This window comes from Seriola lalandi, unplaced genomic scaffold (assembly GCF_002814215.2).
Source record: "Seriola lalandi dorsalis isolate HSWRI2012SDOR001 ecotype SW California unplaced genomic scaffold, Sedor1 jcf7180002054487, whole genome shotgun sequence".
NCBI lineage: Eukaryota > Metazoa > Chordata > Actinopteri > Carangiformes > Carangidae > Seriola > Seriola lalandi.
Genome location: NW_019525040.1, coordinates 142,544 through 159,794, shown reverse-complemented (window position 1 = coordinate 159,794; position 17,251 = coordinate 142,544). Strand labels below are relative to the sequence as shown.

The following is a 17,251-nucleotide window of genomic DNA, read 5'->3' as shown; positions in this document are numbered from 1 at the left end:
AGTGTCATCCTGTGTAAAGGCAAGCGTTCTCAAATGTGCGTTTTAAGTCTGGTATATCCTGTTTCACACAGGAAATGAACTTCTAAGATCGATATCTTCTGTAAGCTTCACACTGAATATGGTGTTCTCTGCAGTTAATATGATTTCCTTTGCATTTGTGTACTGAATCATGCAGTTGCTTTTTGAAGCTACTGCCGCCATTTTTATTACTAACTTGATTGACTGAACATCTCAAATATCATTCTTGATGCATGCATGTTGAACCTAAAATCATAATATAGAAAATGTATAACCTACATTAACATCTGTTTATTTCTTCCCCTTGTCTCTTTTCTTGTATCCCTCAGGGTCAGAGGTCAATCTGAGCCACAGCAACATGTCTGAGTCCGTCAAGCCCAACCAACCCAGTCCACAAGGTAAGGGGGAGAAGACCCATGGCAGCGACTTCAGCTACGTGGGCATCGATGCCATCCTGGAGCAGATGAGGAGGAAGGCCATGAAGCAGGGTTTCGAGTTTAACATCATGGTTGTGGGTGAGTGTGACATGCACATCAACACATTCAATGTAATAAGATTGCCGTGAGAAGATTTTGTGGGAAAAAAACATCAGCCCAGAGGACATGGCATACAAAGTCATACCATGTATAAACATATCATTCTTCAGAGAACAGGTGGTCGGTCACCTTACTGTATGAATGCAACAGAAAATCTGTGGTATGATGTAAAGATTAGTTTGAACTGCTAGCTTCTCATCCTGCCTGACCTTGAGCTTGACGTTGAGCTTGATTACACATTCATGTTAGATTTGGATAAAACTCTATCCTAAAATCTAAACTGACGCAGATGTATTCAGGAGGATTTGAAGCTGTAATTGCTTCCAAATGTCTTATGTTTACAACAGCTATTGAGTCAGTATTGAATTCAGCAAAAAAAAAAAAAATGAGATGGTAACCATTGGAAACATTTTCAGTTGAAGCTGCAACAACACAAAATGTAGAACAAAGCAAGCAGCAAGTTAAATTCATTCTGAAGGTGCTCTGCAATGGAAGTCAGCATTAAATGTGTACACACACACACACACACACACACACACACACACACACAGTCAGTTAACATCTTTTCTCACTGTCAGGATGTCATACACATACACAAAATGCTTATTGTGCAGATCCTCTGAACTCCTTTTCTTTCCTTTTCCTGGCCATTACATCTCCACTTCTCCTGTGCAGCCAGAGAAAGCAAACAAATAAATGTTTGATTTTACTTCAGCTGTTCTATTAAGGCTCAGCCAGCATGGTTCCTCAACAAGCTCTTTTCTTTGTGTCCATGATGTAACAAACAAACACACACACTTGAATGGATAAAAGGAGGCTGTCATGCTGAGAAAGTGGCGTAATGATGGCGATTACTTTGACGAGCCAGAGAAAACACTCCTGAGGGAGCGCTCATAAACACACTGCCAATTTGGTGCCACTGTCATGCACTTACATGTACACACAGACACACACACATATCCATGAAGGCATCTCTGTACTTGCATGCAGGTGAGCACATGTGAAATAGAAACAAACTGTTGTACATATTATCCTCAGAGAAAGGAATGTCAACATGTGTTTCCATCAAACACTGAGATTTAGGTCCTCAGCAAAACCTTGATGTTTGTTTTGTTTTTGTTCATATTGGCTTGTTGGTAGTTACTGTAGATTGCAGTCCCTGCAGGGCAAAGTTTTGTGCTCACAGAGAGATGGCATGTTGGCACATCTCCACGGAGACGTCCCCCGACGTGATAAACATTGATTCGGTGCTTATGGACTGTAATGTAAGCCACCGATTTAGTGAGAAAGTGAAGACAGTTCAGCATGACTTATTCGTGAGATTAAAAACGACCGAATGACACGACACTCTCTTAAATTTTGGTCTGCATCTCAGTTTCCATCACTGTTGCAGGCGAAGAGCACATTCCCGCATAACGCTGACATGTATCCACTTGTAGAGCTCCGACACCTCAAGGACAAATGAAACTTGTGTCGTTAGATGATATATAACACTGTGTTGTGAAATAACACTCTCGCACTGTGTAGACAGGAGTAGAATACAATGCAAGTTTACAATGGAGAAGAGCCATGATGAGTTTAAACCGATATGAACTTATTTTTATTTGCTACGGGCAAGTTTGATAGACAGTACTTTAGCAACATCTCAAGTTGTTCTGGCTCATGTGTTTGCAAACACCACACTAGAGTCATATACCTGACTGTGAAGCCAGTGTTGACCTGCCTTTTGCACTTGGTCCGTCAAATCCTGAGAAAAATCTATTTGGCTAATTATATGTTTGAGATTTTTTTTTTTTATTCAGCATCAGGTGTGCACAATATTGCCGAGGTGTTTGTGGCAATGCTATGCAGTCAGATACTTACTTTTTTTTCTAAAATGGGGCACCTTTTGTGATTCTAATAAAGTTTCTGTTGGCTAACAGAGTTGTCACTTGGATGGCTAGTGAGGACGTGAAAGGTTAGAGCAGCTGTGGTCTTGGCCCTGTCCCTTGTGGCTTCCTCTATGAGATGCATTTGCTTAATCCCTGCCCTTAGCCAGCTGACCTTTTGATTCACACCATGCAGAGAGGACAGCCAGGGTGTCTTAGAGAGAGAGAGAGAGAGAGAGAGAGAGAGAGAGAGAGAGACAGAGAAAATGTTTAAGTGTGGGTGCATGAGAAGACTGCATATGTAGAGTGTGATTGTGTGACACCGAGAGAGAGCCAGTGGTGGAAACCCGCCCTGGGTATCGCAGAGGGCCTGGCAGCTTGGCAACGCTCCACACGCCACAGTAGACACCCATAGGGGCTGTGAAGGGAGGGCGGGAGAGAAATATGGAGGGGAGAAGTGAAATATGTTGTGCCATAAACTGTATATGTGTCTGTTGCTTTTATGTGAGAAATATTCATTCACAAATATCTTAAAAGTGTGTTAATATGTTAAAACAGCACAAAAGCAAACCCACATTCTCATGTTCACATGTATCTACTGTAGAGCACCCTGAGGATCCATCTATCCCTCTCCATTATGGCAGTTATGAATTATGCAAATTAAAAATGAGTATTACATTATTATTTTATTGTAAAGTACATGTAGGGCTGAATGAAAACATTAGTGCCATTATGATAATATGCACTTTGATGCACAATGTCCACTACAGTGGACAGTTATATTTTCAGTAAGGAAAAATGAAACCATAATCATATTAAAAGAATGTGACCCTTACTACTTTTTAGTCTAAAATAGTTTATTTGGTCTTCTTAACTATATGTTTTGTTAGGAACAAAAGAAAGAATGAGGTCAACAGGTACAAATAACGGATCATCCTGAGGTGCTTCAACTCGGTGTAAACTGTAGGTCCGACTTAAGGGAATTCTTCCCCTGGTGGTTTGAGTGCAGTGATGTATCTTAAAATTGGTAAAAATAGCTTTTGAATATTTGTCCACTGTGGCGTGCGTGTGTGTGTGTGTGTGTGTGTGTGTGTGTTTGTGTGTGTGTGTGTGTGTGTGTGTGTGTGTGTGTGTGTGGTCTATACAATACATCTGTCCTCTCGACCTCCACAGCTTGCTCGTCTGACCCTGCAGCTGTGCTGTTATGCTCATAGTCCATCATTACCATACACATGTGCACACACACACACTCACCACTCAACCCACACATAAGGAATGATGTCATGTGCACATTAAAACCCTAAAAGAAACTTTTGTGTTTGAATTGAATGAGGCTTCTGACTTTAACAACTTTGCCCTTGTGAATGTCTAGGGTTAAAACAACCAGTGGCTGTGTTCCCTGTTTCTCTTACTCTCGGCTCTGTGTTTTCCTGTTTTCAGGACAAAGCGGCCTTGGGAAGTCCACTTTGATGAACACCCTGTTCAAATCCAAGGTGAGCCGTAAATCAGTCCAGCCCAACACAGAGGAGAGGATCCCCAAGACCATCGAGATCAAGTCCATCAGTCACGGTTAGCCAATGGTCACATTCAGTAGCCTGCAGTCTATATACCCTACAATATTATTAACATGCAACATGTGTGTTTCCTCCTGCTCTGGCATACTCCTGCACTTTGGTGTCCAAAGGAAATACTAACAAAAAAACTTTTTCTCCGTCCAGATATTGAGGAGAAAGGAGTGAGAATGAAGCTGACAGTAATCGACACTCCCGGCTTTGGAGACCAGATCAACAATGAAAACTGGTGAGCTAAGGTTACTTAATCTCATGGCCTTGATCGCTCTTACCAAAGCCCCTTCCCTCATTGCTTTTGTATGGTTCCTGTTCAGTCCATATGGTTATCAAAGCCAAACTTCAGCATCTTACCAAGAAAACATTACGTTTTTTTTTTCATTTTATTATTTTCATTTAGTCATCAGACAGACTTTGTGTCTTTCTGTCGGCCTTTAAATTTGAAAGTTTTTTTGTCACTGAAATTCATATTAAAGATTTTTTTTAGGTATCACACCATTTTACCTGATTTAATGATAGTGAAGATCTATGTAAAGATTTAATGTATGAATATCAATAATTTATTCAGTAAATTAACAAATAATAGTCTCAAATTTCATTTTGTGTTTAATGACATGTTTTATGTAACATAGCTAGAAGCTGTGTGTACATGACTGATGATATATCATACAGAGGCAAAAAGATATATATATATATAATATCTACTACTACTGCCATAGTTTGAATAATTGTAACTTTAATTGTAATAATAACTGTGTTTCCTTTCGTCAGCTGGCAGCCCATTATGAAGTTCATCAATGACCAGTATGAAGCCTACCTGCAGGAGGAAATCAATATCGACAGGAAGAAGAGGATCCCAGACTCCAGGGTGCACTGCTGCATATACTTCATACCTCCCACGGGCCACTGGTAAGATAACGTATCACAGAGACACACATTCCTGTGATTCATTGCCCCACTTTTTGTTTCTTCATCCCACCAGTTTCTCCCACAGCCGCAGAGATGAATCAGGCCTTCTGGGACTCTTTCCCCCCCCGACCTATTGTCTTTCCACAGATCCTTAACTGTGTCCTTCTCCAGCTTTTTCATTTCTTTCTCCAGTGACCACATGTGGAACTCATTCTCTCCTCAGAGACACTAAAGTATCACTTGAAGAGTCAGATTTCAGAAGGAAATTGGACTCTGTAGTTCTCACAGTTGAGACAAAGTACAGAGAGTGAAACAACTATCAGGATGTAGAGAGTGGCTTATCTTGAATAGGAGAAATGGTAGTGGTAGAGTTGATTACGATGAGGCTTATTGATCAGTGTATTCACCATTAAAACCTATGGCATGAAATGAGCTCAAGATACCTTGTCCCATTTTACCCTGGTTTATTGTATTACTATGCCTAAAACTATTTTTCTGCTGAATTTGGAAAAACTGCTGCATCAGAGGTCTGCTTTTAATTATTGCCTTATCTTGCAAACAGTGCTTCTTTTTTATTATTTATTATTCACCATTGTGAAACAGAGGGACCATTTCTGGTAGAATCCATCATGACAGTGGTCAGACACTAGCACGTTTTAATGAACCTCTGCTACCAGCACAAGACTAGATTTGGATCCTAGAAAAAGATTGTCCCTGGTGTAAATGAGGCTAATAGACCAAAGTCAGTCTAATGATACCCATAATGATGATGTCATTTTGCGTGTCCGAGTAAATTAAATGGAGACCGTCAGGTCCAAAGTGTCCTCACAAGCCAAAGCCAATGAGTGGTGTGTCCTCATGTGTACTGAGGGTCAAGGAGGACATACTGCCTCACATGCAGACAAACAGCAAGGCTCTAAGTATTTGTGGTTGATCGAGGCGTCTTTATAGGGGCACTGAGTTGTACACAAGTGGATAAAAGCACACAAAATACTCGTGCAAATACCAACCGTGAACACGCACTCTCTAACCATCTGACTGCATATCTCAGTGACGGCTCCATCCACTTCTGCTTCATATTTCTCTGCACTGGTAACTCAACAGTTGTCCACTTAAACCTTCTGTCTATGAGGGGGGATGACATGTGTGTTACTGTGTGTCCCGCTGTTTGACAGACCCCCTCATCATCTGCTCATGTCGCCACAGCTGCTGCTGCAGAGAATGTGTATGTGTGTGTATGTGTGTGAGTCTGGTCATGTAAAACAGTGCAGGTAGTGGACTCCAGTGGGCAGTGGGCATGCTGACACTTGTATAACTACACTTATGTGGATGCCCTGAGTGTGTTTGTCGTTTGTGTATCATCTTGCTTACAGCTGCACGGTTCAGCCAGTTCAACAACACCCAAACCATTCTCCTCTTTTCTTTCATTGTGAATCTGCATTGTTTTCCTCTCTCAGCTGCTATATCCTCAAACGTTGTCCCCGAAGTATCACTATCCACACACACACACAGACACCAGATATGCGCACTCCAGTGAAACATGAGTATACAAAAATCCAGGCTAAGTACGAAAACAAAGATGCAAACATCTGTCAGGAAGTGGTGTCTTCCTTACAACCAACCAGAGAGTTGCAGGCATGAGAACAAAGGAGACATCTGTTGGGGCTACCGTTTCAACCGAGCATAGTGAAAATATATTGAAATAGTCAGATTTACATGTTTGCATATGTTTAGACAGGGAGACAATGGCCAACATACAGACATCGGGTACATACTTCCAATCAAATGTTTTTTGCACAGCAAAAGGAGTTTTAGCCTTAAAGAAAAAACATAATAACACTTCAGCTTGTGGTGGATACGCTTTGTTATCCTACCACAGATTTTATACTGTTTCATGAGGAAAAAAAAATGCTGGAACAAATCTAAAAACTCTAAGATCTTACTCTATTATTCTCTTTTTGCTTATTTTTCCTTTTTCATTTCACACACTAATGAGAGTTCAAATTTTAAATTAAGGCCTGTTACCAATTACACAGACATGATGCCAAAAGCCTCAGGATGCCTCTGCAATGTGACCATAGTCCAAGAATGACAGGCAGGAAAATTCTGACAGAACTTCCCTGGTAGCTCTCAAAGGCCTCTATCATTGGAGATATGCTGTTTTTTGTTTTTTTTCTTTGATTGTTTTTTTTGAAGCATCGCAAACAGCAGCTTGTACTTATGGAGGCTGTAATGTCATTTGCATGTCAGCAATTTGCTTTTAAGTTGCTACTGTGGTTTCAGATAGATGAACAGTGCTCAGTGAAGCGGAACACAGTCTTGGCATCAGAAGCCATTTCCGATAATGGCAGAGTCAGCCACGCTATTTTCCCTCTGGGTAGTCTTATTGCTACCTCATTTAACATGTCTTCCTGAGAAAAAGAAGGGTGCACTTTGACTCTCATCAACTCTGAGCTGGTTTCTGATTTATTACTAAAATGGAGAGAGGGCAGAACTTTCTGCACTGCGGTAGGTTGTTTACTCCACTTATTATTTGACCACAGAGGTTATTGTTCTCAAATTATAGAAACGTGACTTGTGGTTTTTTCACCCACAAAAATAGCACAGTTTCTGCATGCATGCAAGCTTGTAAATGTGCATCTGTGCTTGTGTGTATACATGCATATTTATTGTCCATACAACATATGTTTGTGTGCAAGGACACACATGTACGCATTAAATTGGGCATGTATGCTCAGTCATGCATATGACACAGCACACATGCCAACATGCCTTGTATGTTCTTGCATCTGCACATACACAGTTTAGGTATGCGCTTACATAATTTATATTTGATAAACATTCACGTGAGATGATCAACCGTCAACCTCTGCTCTTTTCTTTTCTTTGATTTCTCGCTCGCCACCTTCTCTGCATGCATATGACACATGCCAGTTGTCCTCTCAGCATGAAAAATTGCATAAAATATAATGCTCTATATTTGTGGTTGAATGCATTACTTACTATGTCATCTCTCTCTACCTTTGTGCATCTCTGTTTCGCCTTTCCTCTCTCTCGCTCCACGCAACACATGCTCCCTTGTGTTTCGTCCTGTGTTCATGGTGACATGCCTGTCAGTCACTGATGAGAGCCAGCCAGGCCTCCCTTCCAGCTGCCCCTGGGTCTTTAAACCAGGTTGGCCCGGCTTGGCTGGGGCTAATTGGAGGGCAGAGCAGACAGCATGAGGGGAGTCTGTCTAGAGGAGCAACTAGAGGCCACGTTGAAACAGAAAAAAACCCCCCCAAAAAAACCTGGAGGGCAGAGAAAAATAGTAAACAAGAACAGAACAATGTAGGCTTATACATGGCCAGTGCTTATCATTGGGGGAGCAAAAGTGAAAACCTTACTTGAAAACTCTGGTAACAAAAATATAAAATATATCAAAAAAGGTAAGCAAAAGCAAAATATAAAGGACATAGAGGCAGTAACCAAAAAGCTGCTTCAGACTGTTTTATGCTTCAACCCTCATAATGAATGTGCATGCTCCTCTACAATTTACTGAAATCACACCTAGGAAAGTGTAGGAAAAATACAGCTACACATGTTAAAGCAGTATGACGAGGGTCACTATCAGACACCAGGGAGGACTGAATGTATCGGAGTAGACCATGATTGCCCTCTAGTGGTTGCTCAGTTCCATTATATTCATATCTTAGTCATACACATGCTTTAAAGTCTTGTAGTTCTGCAGTTGAAAATATTTCTTTGGTGCCAGAGATAAACGAAACATCTTTTCATCCACGCTGGATCTAGGAAAAACTCGCTAATGAAAAGGGAAAAAGTTTACACCTGTGTAGCTGTTTGAGCAAAAAAGCCATGAATCTGCAGTGTTGAGCTGAAATGTTTTCCACTCTTTGTTACTGGCTGGCTCCTTCTGCAGCGTAACACAAAGGTACAAGGTTACATTCATAGAAAAAATTGAAGTTGTCTCTTTCCTCCTCAGTCTTAGGCCCCTGGATGTGGAGTTCATGAGGCGTCTCAGTAAGGTGGTCAACATCGTACCCGTCATTGCCAAGGCCGACACACTCACCCTGGAGGAGAGGGACTACTTTAAACAGACGGTGAGAGGTGCCAGGCACCACAAACAAAAGCCATCTGGGCAAGCCCACACTGTACCCATCCTGGGAAGTACTATATCATCTGACAACTGTAACATTTTGAAAGTCATGCTCAGTCCAGACGGAAGCATTTAAGAACTCTTTATTTGAAGCATTTATTTACCAAGAGGCGTTCCACAACTCCTAAATCTGGCACGTTAGTAGAAGGGGAACCTCTGCTCAGTTGCCAACCGAGCAGGCAGGCCCTTCATTACCAGTGAATTGCTGGGTGACTGTACAAGTCAGCCAAGTTCAGAGAGCTCTAGGCTGTGGAGTACTTGAAAAAACACAACTTCTCTGAAACATGAGCAGATTTAAAAGAGTTATAAAAGCATTGTAGTAAACAGTGAATATTAATATGTCGATCATTCAGTTGGTGCGAAGCACTAGACTGTAATATCTCCACAAATTTTGGATGAATTGGCACAAAATTTTGTTGAGACATTCATGACTCCCAGATGATGTGCCCCCATCAGGTTGACATTCTTGTTTTTTTTAGTGAGCTGCCTAATAACTATTGGATAGATCGTCCTGCCATTTGGGAATTGTGATAACTCTATTGATCCCCTATGGTATCACCTACAAGTCCAAATTTGACTTGTTCCAATATTTTGGTTTATGACCAAATACTTGCAAAACTAATGACATTTCCTTCAGCCTCAGCTGTAGTTTTTGATGAGTGCGAATTAGCAAATGTGTTACCTATGTATTCGCTCCTTTACTTTGTCATTGTGAGTACATTTGCATGCTGATACTAGCATTTAGCTCAAAGCACTACTGTGCTTTCTTTGGCTCTTACTTGGTCTATTACAGTAGCCACGTTCAAGGCAAAACTACTTTGAGACTCCTCAGGCTGATAATCCTCCACTGTACCCTCACAGCTGTCAACTCGTTATCATGGCTTTCCCCGCTACCACAGATTCTTGTTCCACCCCGGCTGGAGACTTAAACTGTCTCAGCGGCGTCCCCTCCTCTGTGTGTTTCTGTTGGATAATTCTCAGTCCACAGGAGGCGGACGGCCACCTGCCCTCTTCCATCATTTCCTTTATATCTTCATCCCTACTTCCAAGAATACGGGCTTCCCTAACAGCTTTACTCATTTTAGAAAGGTAGAAGCACAATGGGTGTCTTGGCTCCCATTTTCTCCCTGATGCCTGTAACACCGTCCAATAAGAACAAAGCAGGGATTGGGCCAGGCCCTGGCAGTGAAAGGAAGCCGCAGGGCTTGTAGCTGAATTGTTTTGGTTGGCCGCACATGCTCTATATGACCCTGAAGATTATTGACTAAAAGCCTCTTCTGCCAAATGTTTTTTTTTCCTCCCATTTCCCTGCAGCAACTTGACATGCAAACAGAATAAGAGGGTTTTTTTTTATTATTAAATGTTCGGCCTCAGTGTGTCCAACTGTGAGTGTCTGGTCACATTCCTCTAACCAACAGTTGATGTGGCTTTTTTGTAGAATATTACTTGGTTTACGTCCTATAATGTAACCCTGAGAAAGCTTCCAAGGATAAACAATGAAATGTTTGATGAGGGACCAAGTGGAAATTGTCAGAGTAGTAATTGTGGGAGTGAAAGAGTCATTCATTAAAATGACATTTCTTCCAGAAGCTTGTCTGTGTATTTTTCTGCATCTGTGCCTGAGTTTAAGTCATTATAAAGACATACAGGGAATTGGGATGGCTGTTTTATTAGCCGTACCTCTGTTTGGATTTTTCTTTTTTTTTTCCTAAGAGTGGTTAACCTCCATGTTAATTCCTCCGTGTCAAGGATATTAGGGACCAATTTTTGTCAACAGCAGGCAGTATAACATAACCAAGTGTTTATCTAAGTCCTCTAGTGGTGGTTCAGAGCAGCTTCTATTCAACTCTCTGGCACAAACTTAAATACCTGTATGTGAATAGGATGTTATGGTGACTGATTGACTTGGGTGTTGGCTGCAGGCTCAAGTTTGGATGGGGAGATGATGGATGATGATTTAGACCTCATGGTATTTGCCAGTCTGTCTTGAGTCTCTGCCTCAGCTCACATGGAAATCTTTGTCTCTGTGTAAAGACGATTTATAAAGATTTTACAGACTGCTTTACAGAAGTAAAATGGCACATTATATATAGGATAACTTTGTGCTTTCATGATATACTGTATGTTTTATATTTGACTTAATGTTTCTGTGTCACTGTGTCTGGCTTGTTGCAGATTAGAGAAGAGCTGCGAGCCAATGGAATCGACGTTTACCCTCAGAAAGAGTTTGACGAGGATGCAGAAGACAGGATGATCAATGACAAAATCAGGGTAAGTTCCCACTATCTGGTTCAGTCAGTTCAGACATTGTACAACAACCACAGTATAAGGCATCCTTCTGTGGCTTCAGCACTTCACAAAGCAATCACAAATGTGAATTTTGCATGTTCAAATTTAAGCCATTGTCAGGTTTAATCTTAATCCTTCTTTTTTGTCTCCCATTTATCGTTTTCTTTGAGAAATCTTTAAAGACATGATTGCCATAAAAAAAGTCAATCGCAGCATCTTGTTCTAGCAAAAGGTAAACAGTCAAGCATGACCCGAAAACAAATCACTGGTAACATTTCAATGACTGTGCACTCAACAGGAGATGATCCCTTTTGCTGTGGTGGGCAGTGACCAGGAGTACCAGGTGAACGGGAAGAGGATTCTGGGGAGGAAAACAAAATGGGGCACCATAGAAGGTAATACACATTTTAAGACACATGTGTACGTACACACACACACACACACACACACACACACACACACACACACACACACACACACACACACACACACACGGCTGGTTAATTAACTATTAACTAATATACGTTTTTGACTTTAAGCTGAAAGTCATTAAGTTTATTCTTAATTATTATATATATATTACATATTGGCCTAATATATTATCACGTCCATCTGTGTGATGGAGTTCAAACTCCAAAAACCGGCTCATTTAATGGCCTCACGGCTGGGTCTCACCTGTTCCAGTGACAGTGGAAAGGCCGTCCAACTTTATCACTCTAATAGATGATGTAATGGTACCTGGTCAGTTGATGGCATCATACCAGTAACAATGAGGTGAAGCAGTGTGACAAAGAAGATGACAGATTCTTATTTTTGGTTTATTTTGAACATGTGGAAAGTAATAAACTGCAGCTTTAAAATCTGGCCAGCTGGTTTAACCGTCTGTTGTTTGACTTCCAGGCATTTGTTTACACATGTCTCTCTGAGCCTGTAACCAGGGAGATGTATAAGACAGGAGGAAGAGATTTACAGCGACTTGCTCTGTCTAGGGGGATAACAGGCAGAAACATAAAATACACACGTAGTTCATACACACACACACACACACTAACACACGCACGCACGCACGCACGCACGCACGCACGCACGCACGCACGCACACACACTTGCATGCAGTGCCTTTTGATACAGTTTACATTTGTTGGCTTATGCTACGTTTGTGCTGCCAGCGAGGAGGTACTCAGCAAATGAGTGTCCTTACCTCACCTGTGTGTGTGTGAGTGTGTGAGTGAGTGAGTGAATGAGTGAGTGAGTGAGAACATCTGTCTGGACGGGGCATGAAAGTATGATTGGAGGCCAAGGATATAACTGAAGGAAGCCATCCTTCCCGGGATGCACTTCAGCATCCTGAACTGAACTGCAGTCCATTGGCTGTACTATATATACATTGTAAAAAACAAAAAAAGATTAAATATTACTTCGGACAAGACACCTGCTTGTCTGTTGCGTTTGTAACTTGCTGGTTAATTAAGAATCTTATGAATCATTAAAGAGACATCCTGGATGGACTGGACACCGGTCTGTCAAAAGAGCATGTCAAAAGAATTTATACAATTATCATAATTGTAAATATGTTAAAGCGATGTTATGTCACTTTTGGGTTATTTTCACTATTTAATTTGAACTGAAGTGTTGTACAGGCTTATGAAACCTCTCTAAAACCCAGTGGAAAAACATTAGAAATGCTTGTAGTTCAAATTAAAATAAGGCTGTTTTTCTTCCTAAAAAGATAATATTTCTGAGGCAGTAAAGTAGCTACTACTCTCTCAGCAAGCATTATGAAATTAACTCCAGTGAGCTGCAGGGTGAGAGAGGTGAAGTACACAGACTTAGGGACAAATGCCGTCTTGTCCAGCTAAAAGAACAATGGCTCCATTCTAGCAAACCCAAGCAGCAGGAGAGAGGGAACAAGGAAAAGGAGGAGAGAGGAAGCTGCTGAGCTGCTGGACTTGTCGGCACCGACATCATAAATTAGGCCTCAGAGGAGAAGCCAGAAGTTAAGGCTCTATGATATCACAAGTGGAGAAGAAACTGTTTATTTTCACAGGTTGAGAGGATAATTTGAAATGGAAAAAGAGTGGAGTAGGCATGCATTAAAATGTATATATTGCACTGTATATAGGGACTTCATGCTTCACCAGGAGTAGAAAAGAGAGATACCAGCAGTGCAGCTCGTTACAAGTTAGTCGCGCGCTCCCTCGACGCCACTAATCAGCACTCACAGACCCGGCAGTTATTCCACTCTCCTCCTTTCAAAGAGAATTTAATTTCCTGCCCCTGGATTTCAAAGCTTTACATAAATAGCACCCTCCTTTTTTTCATTTACACTCTTGACATAATCTATAATTCAAACATGTGTTAGCCCTACTGGAGGCACCAGCAGCTTGTCACGGGGAGTTTGTTAAAACGTCTCAGTTAAAGTCCCGCCATATAGAGGGGAGCCGAGATGTATTAAATTACTCGAAAGTGGAGGAGTGTGTTATCTTGGCTTAACAAAATTGCTGGAGATGTCATGTTAGAGGATGCCCTTCATTTGACTTGTGAGCAACACCACCATCTTGTGGTAGGATAGGGAATGGCGAGGTGAGCTGGATTGAAAGGGGGTTTCTGAGGCATCATATTTACTTTAGTTTTAGTATCTTATCACTGCAGATTATTTTAATATTACAACTAATATTTCCTCTTTTCTCTCCTCTTCCTCTCTTTACAGTTGAGAACATTGCACACTGTGAGTTTGCTTACCTGCGAGACCTCCTCATCAGGTGAACTTCTTTCGCTCTCTAGAGCTTATTTTTATCAATTTTACCATATATAGGGACTTGTATAAAAACCCTGTTTAGGACCGAGCCTCCTAGTAGATCAGATATCACTCTCTTTATCTTGTTAAGTTGTTGAAATGAATTGGAAACAGCACTGAGACTCTTTGAAGCTTCACTTCCCCACTGAAATCAATACAAATTAAATTCTTCTGGATGGATTGAGTGCCTCTCTACACAGTGGTACAACAGGCAATTCTACTCAGGTTTTCCAATGAATCTTAGCATTTAAGTTGCCTATTAGTACAGGAGTCTCTGTTTGTGTCTGACTAGAGGCTATAACAACATTTCCCAAACTTTCTTTTTCTCAATAGTGATTTTGTACAACCTGATACACATGCAACCCCTTTCAGCTAAAATAACCATGGGTGTCTGAATATATTGTTGTACATCAAATAACTGACGTAAAATATATGATGACATCAATATTACAGAAATACAATGGCTATGAATAAAAAAATAAGTATACTGAATGGTTAAATGTGTTTCTTTTGTTTTGTTTAAAATGAAAAATTGCTTACATTTTCTTAGTTTTTTTTTGTGACAACATACATGCACACATGACCTCATGTGTTGCTGTTTTTTTTTTTAGTTAGTTCTTGTAGATATTTGAACCATTGGTGCAGAGTGTGTGGCCTGTCCTCAAAGCGCCCACTTTGGGAACAACACTCACTGGTGTTGTCTTCTTTCTTTCTTTCAGGACACACATGCAGAACATCAAGGACATCACAGGCAGCATCCACTACGAGACATATCGTGTCCGCCGGTTGAATGAATCCAATGGCCATTTCATCTCTCACCCATCTGATCATCCTGCTGAGCCAAAAACCAACGGTCAGCATGAAGATCAGCCCAGCGCCCTGCAGGCCAACGGAGTGGCTGCCCAGCATGAAGCCCTGTCCCACGAGATGTAGAGAGAGTCCTGTGTGGTGCCAAATTATGATTTCAGGACACAGTCAGGCACAAAACATACACTCACACATGTATTCTGTTTACATGAACATGCCTATACTCATGCTGTGAAGACCATCAGAAGACCAGCATATCGGATGATACTAGATTAGCTCTAAACTAGAAATAACTCTTAGTGCCACTGGCCTGGTCTGCTTTGTGTTGTGGTGTATAGTTTTGTATAGATACTAGGGTTAAGTAGGGATATTTAGGTTAGGTTTATAGTATTATGGAGGAAGTAAAGATATTGTTGACACCTCTGCACTGCAAAGTAAAAAAGAAAGCAATAGCAGTGTAGAGCAGCTTGTGGAAAAATGAGTCCCTTTGTCATTTTTCCATTGTGTTATGATGTTTTTAAAACCCCTTTTTTTGCCAAACCAGCCTGTCTCTTTCTATATAATGCCAATGTTGTGTAATGCAGTCATACCTTGCATTTTACATTGCTCATTTACTATTGTGTTTATATTGCTGTTGTTCATGTCCTTCTAATATTGTATAAGACGGGGTCGTGGAGGAATTTGTGCAACCGTTATCCCATGCAGCTGTTTTGTCCATTTTTTTTTTTTTTTTTTTTCCTACTGCAAACCAAATAAAAGTCAATTTTTCTGTTCTAAAGAGAAGCACATACAGTATATAGAGTTGATTTATGAATAAGTATTTATGTGTAGGTTTAGTGTAATCAGCATAATTCAACTTTCATTCCAGCTGTTGGCCTCCAGAGGTTTGCTGCAGGTCATAAACAGTGATGATCTTTTAGGTTTTGACGGTGTTTTGTTTTCTGTTGCCTGCGCTCATACAGCATGTCGTGCCCTGTTGGTTAGGCTCCACTCTAACTGGTGCCTGAGGAGTTAGCCTGCTAGTAAAGTGGTCTGTATTTGTTCCTTCAATATTACTAATTACAGTTGATTACATCCTGCCAATAGATCATTGCAAGACCGATGAAATTTATGTTGCAAGTTTTAAGTGTTTTTTCAGAGGAGGATATTTTACTATTCACCGTGAGGAGGAATTTGTTCCAAGCAACCTTGAATAACACCCACGAAATTCCACAGTGATGTCATATGTCACAGTATTTTTAATACTTGTGAAAAATGTGTGCATTCATGCGAGCTCAAGGGATGTTTTATAATGGCCACATCTAAATTTGTAACATTCTCATAATTTCCTAACAAACATAGTCATCAGTGTATGTTTTGTCTCTTTAAGACACAATAAAAATATTTCCCATACATGCAATGAGAAGAGATAACTATTGTCTTTTATCCAGAGAAAGTTATTGGGTTACACTTTGTTTACTGTTGTATAGTTCTTGTGTAATTTGTTATGGTATTATAGATCAAGGTTTTATCTTTGATATGCTATCTCAAAGAATAAAGATTGATATTTTTATTGTTTAAAGTTGATTGTCTTGATTGTCAAAACTTTATTCTCAAGTTTAAACTAATTAAAGGGACTCTGTGTTAAATCCATGAAAACATTTCAATATTTCACCAGTTAGCAACTAAGGTTAAAATGACAACATTATTTAATTAGTTCAGAACATTTTCTTAAAAACATGTTTTCAGATATCACTGTCATAATCTTTTAGACTTTGATATGTGGTTGATGGTCTCAAATCTTTTTCATCAACATTTAATCATTTGAAACAAAGTCATATCCTTTGAATGTTTACTGAAGTATTATCTCTTTGATTAAGGAATAGACCACTAAACACTTACACTTTACTTACCAAGGTAAATTTAGAACATCTCAGAGAGGTCTGGCTCCTTCAAAGTCTTTTACCTATTCCAAAATAAGAACCTAGATTATGTGCTTTTCATTTAGATAAAGCAACATTAACAACAGCATAATAGTGTGAAAGATAATAGGTATGTATAGTTGTTGAACAGTAGTGAAACAATCTGTAAGTGACACAACAGCTGTTTCTTCCTGTTAGTATCATATTAAACTTAAAGCAAGTTTTCACATTCGACATTTGAATAAAGAACTAAACGTTGTGAAACCATTTCATCATTTTTTAATAGATTGAGAAGTAGGAGGATGAAAATATTACAATACAGTATATCCTTCAGGCTATTGTCAGTCGTTATACTTTTGTCAACTGTCTGAGCAATATGCGCAGCTGTGTTTCATTGTACAA

General features: G+C 40.2%; 1 protein-coding gene across 3 annotated transcripts in view; it reads left to right on the top strand.

The window, feature by feature from the left end:
- Positions 1-16,509, top strand: part of septin9b (septin 9b) — a 72,273-nt gene extending 55,764 nt beyond the window's left edge. For all 3 annotated transcript variants that reach the window (XM_023412796.2, XM_023412797.2, XM_023412795.2), the window contains exons 3-11: positions 348-533; positions 3,863-3,991; positions 4,141-4,222; positions 4,762-4,899; positions 8,882-8,999; positions 11,231-11,326; positions 11,643-11,739; positions 14,055-14,106; positions 14,861-16,509. In XM_023412796.2, the coding sequence (XP_023268564.1) occupies positions 348-533; positions 3,863-3,991; positions 4,141-4,222; positions 4,762-4,899; positions 8,882-8,999; positions 11,231-11,326; positions 11,643-11,739; positions 14,055-14,106; positions 14,861-15,074 (1,112 nt within the window). In that variant the 3' untranslated portion in view covers positions 15,075-16,509. The remainder of the gene's footprint in view (positions 1-347; positions 534-3,862; positions 3,992-4,140; positions 4,223-4,761; positions 4,900-8,881; positions 9,000-11,230; positions 11,327-11,642; positions 11,740-14,054; positions 14,107-14,860) is intronic.
- The last annotated feature ends 742 nt before the right edge of the window (positions 16,510-17,251 follow it).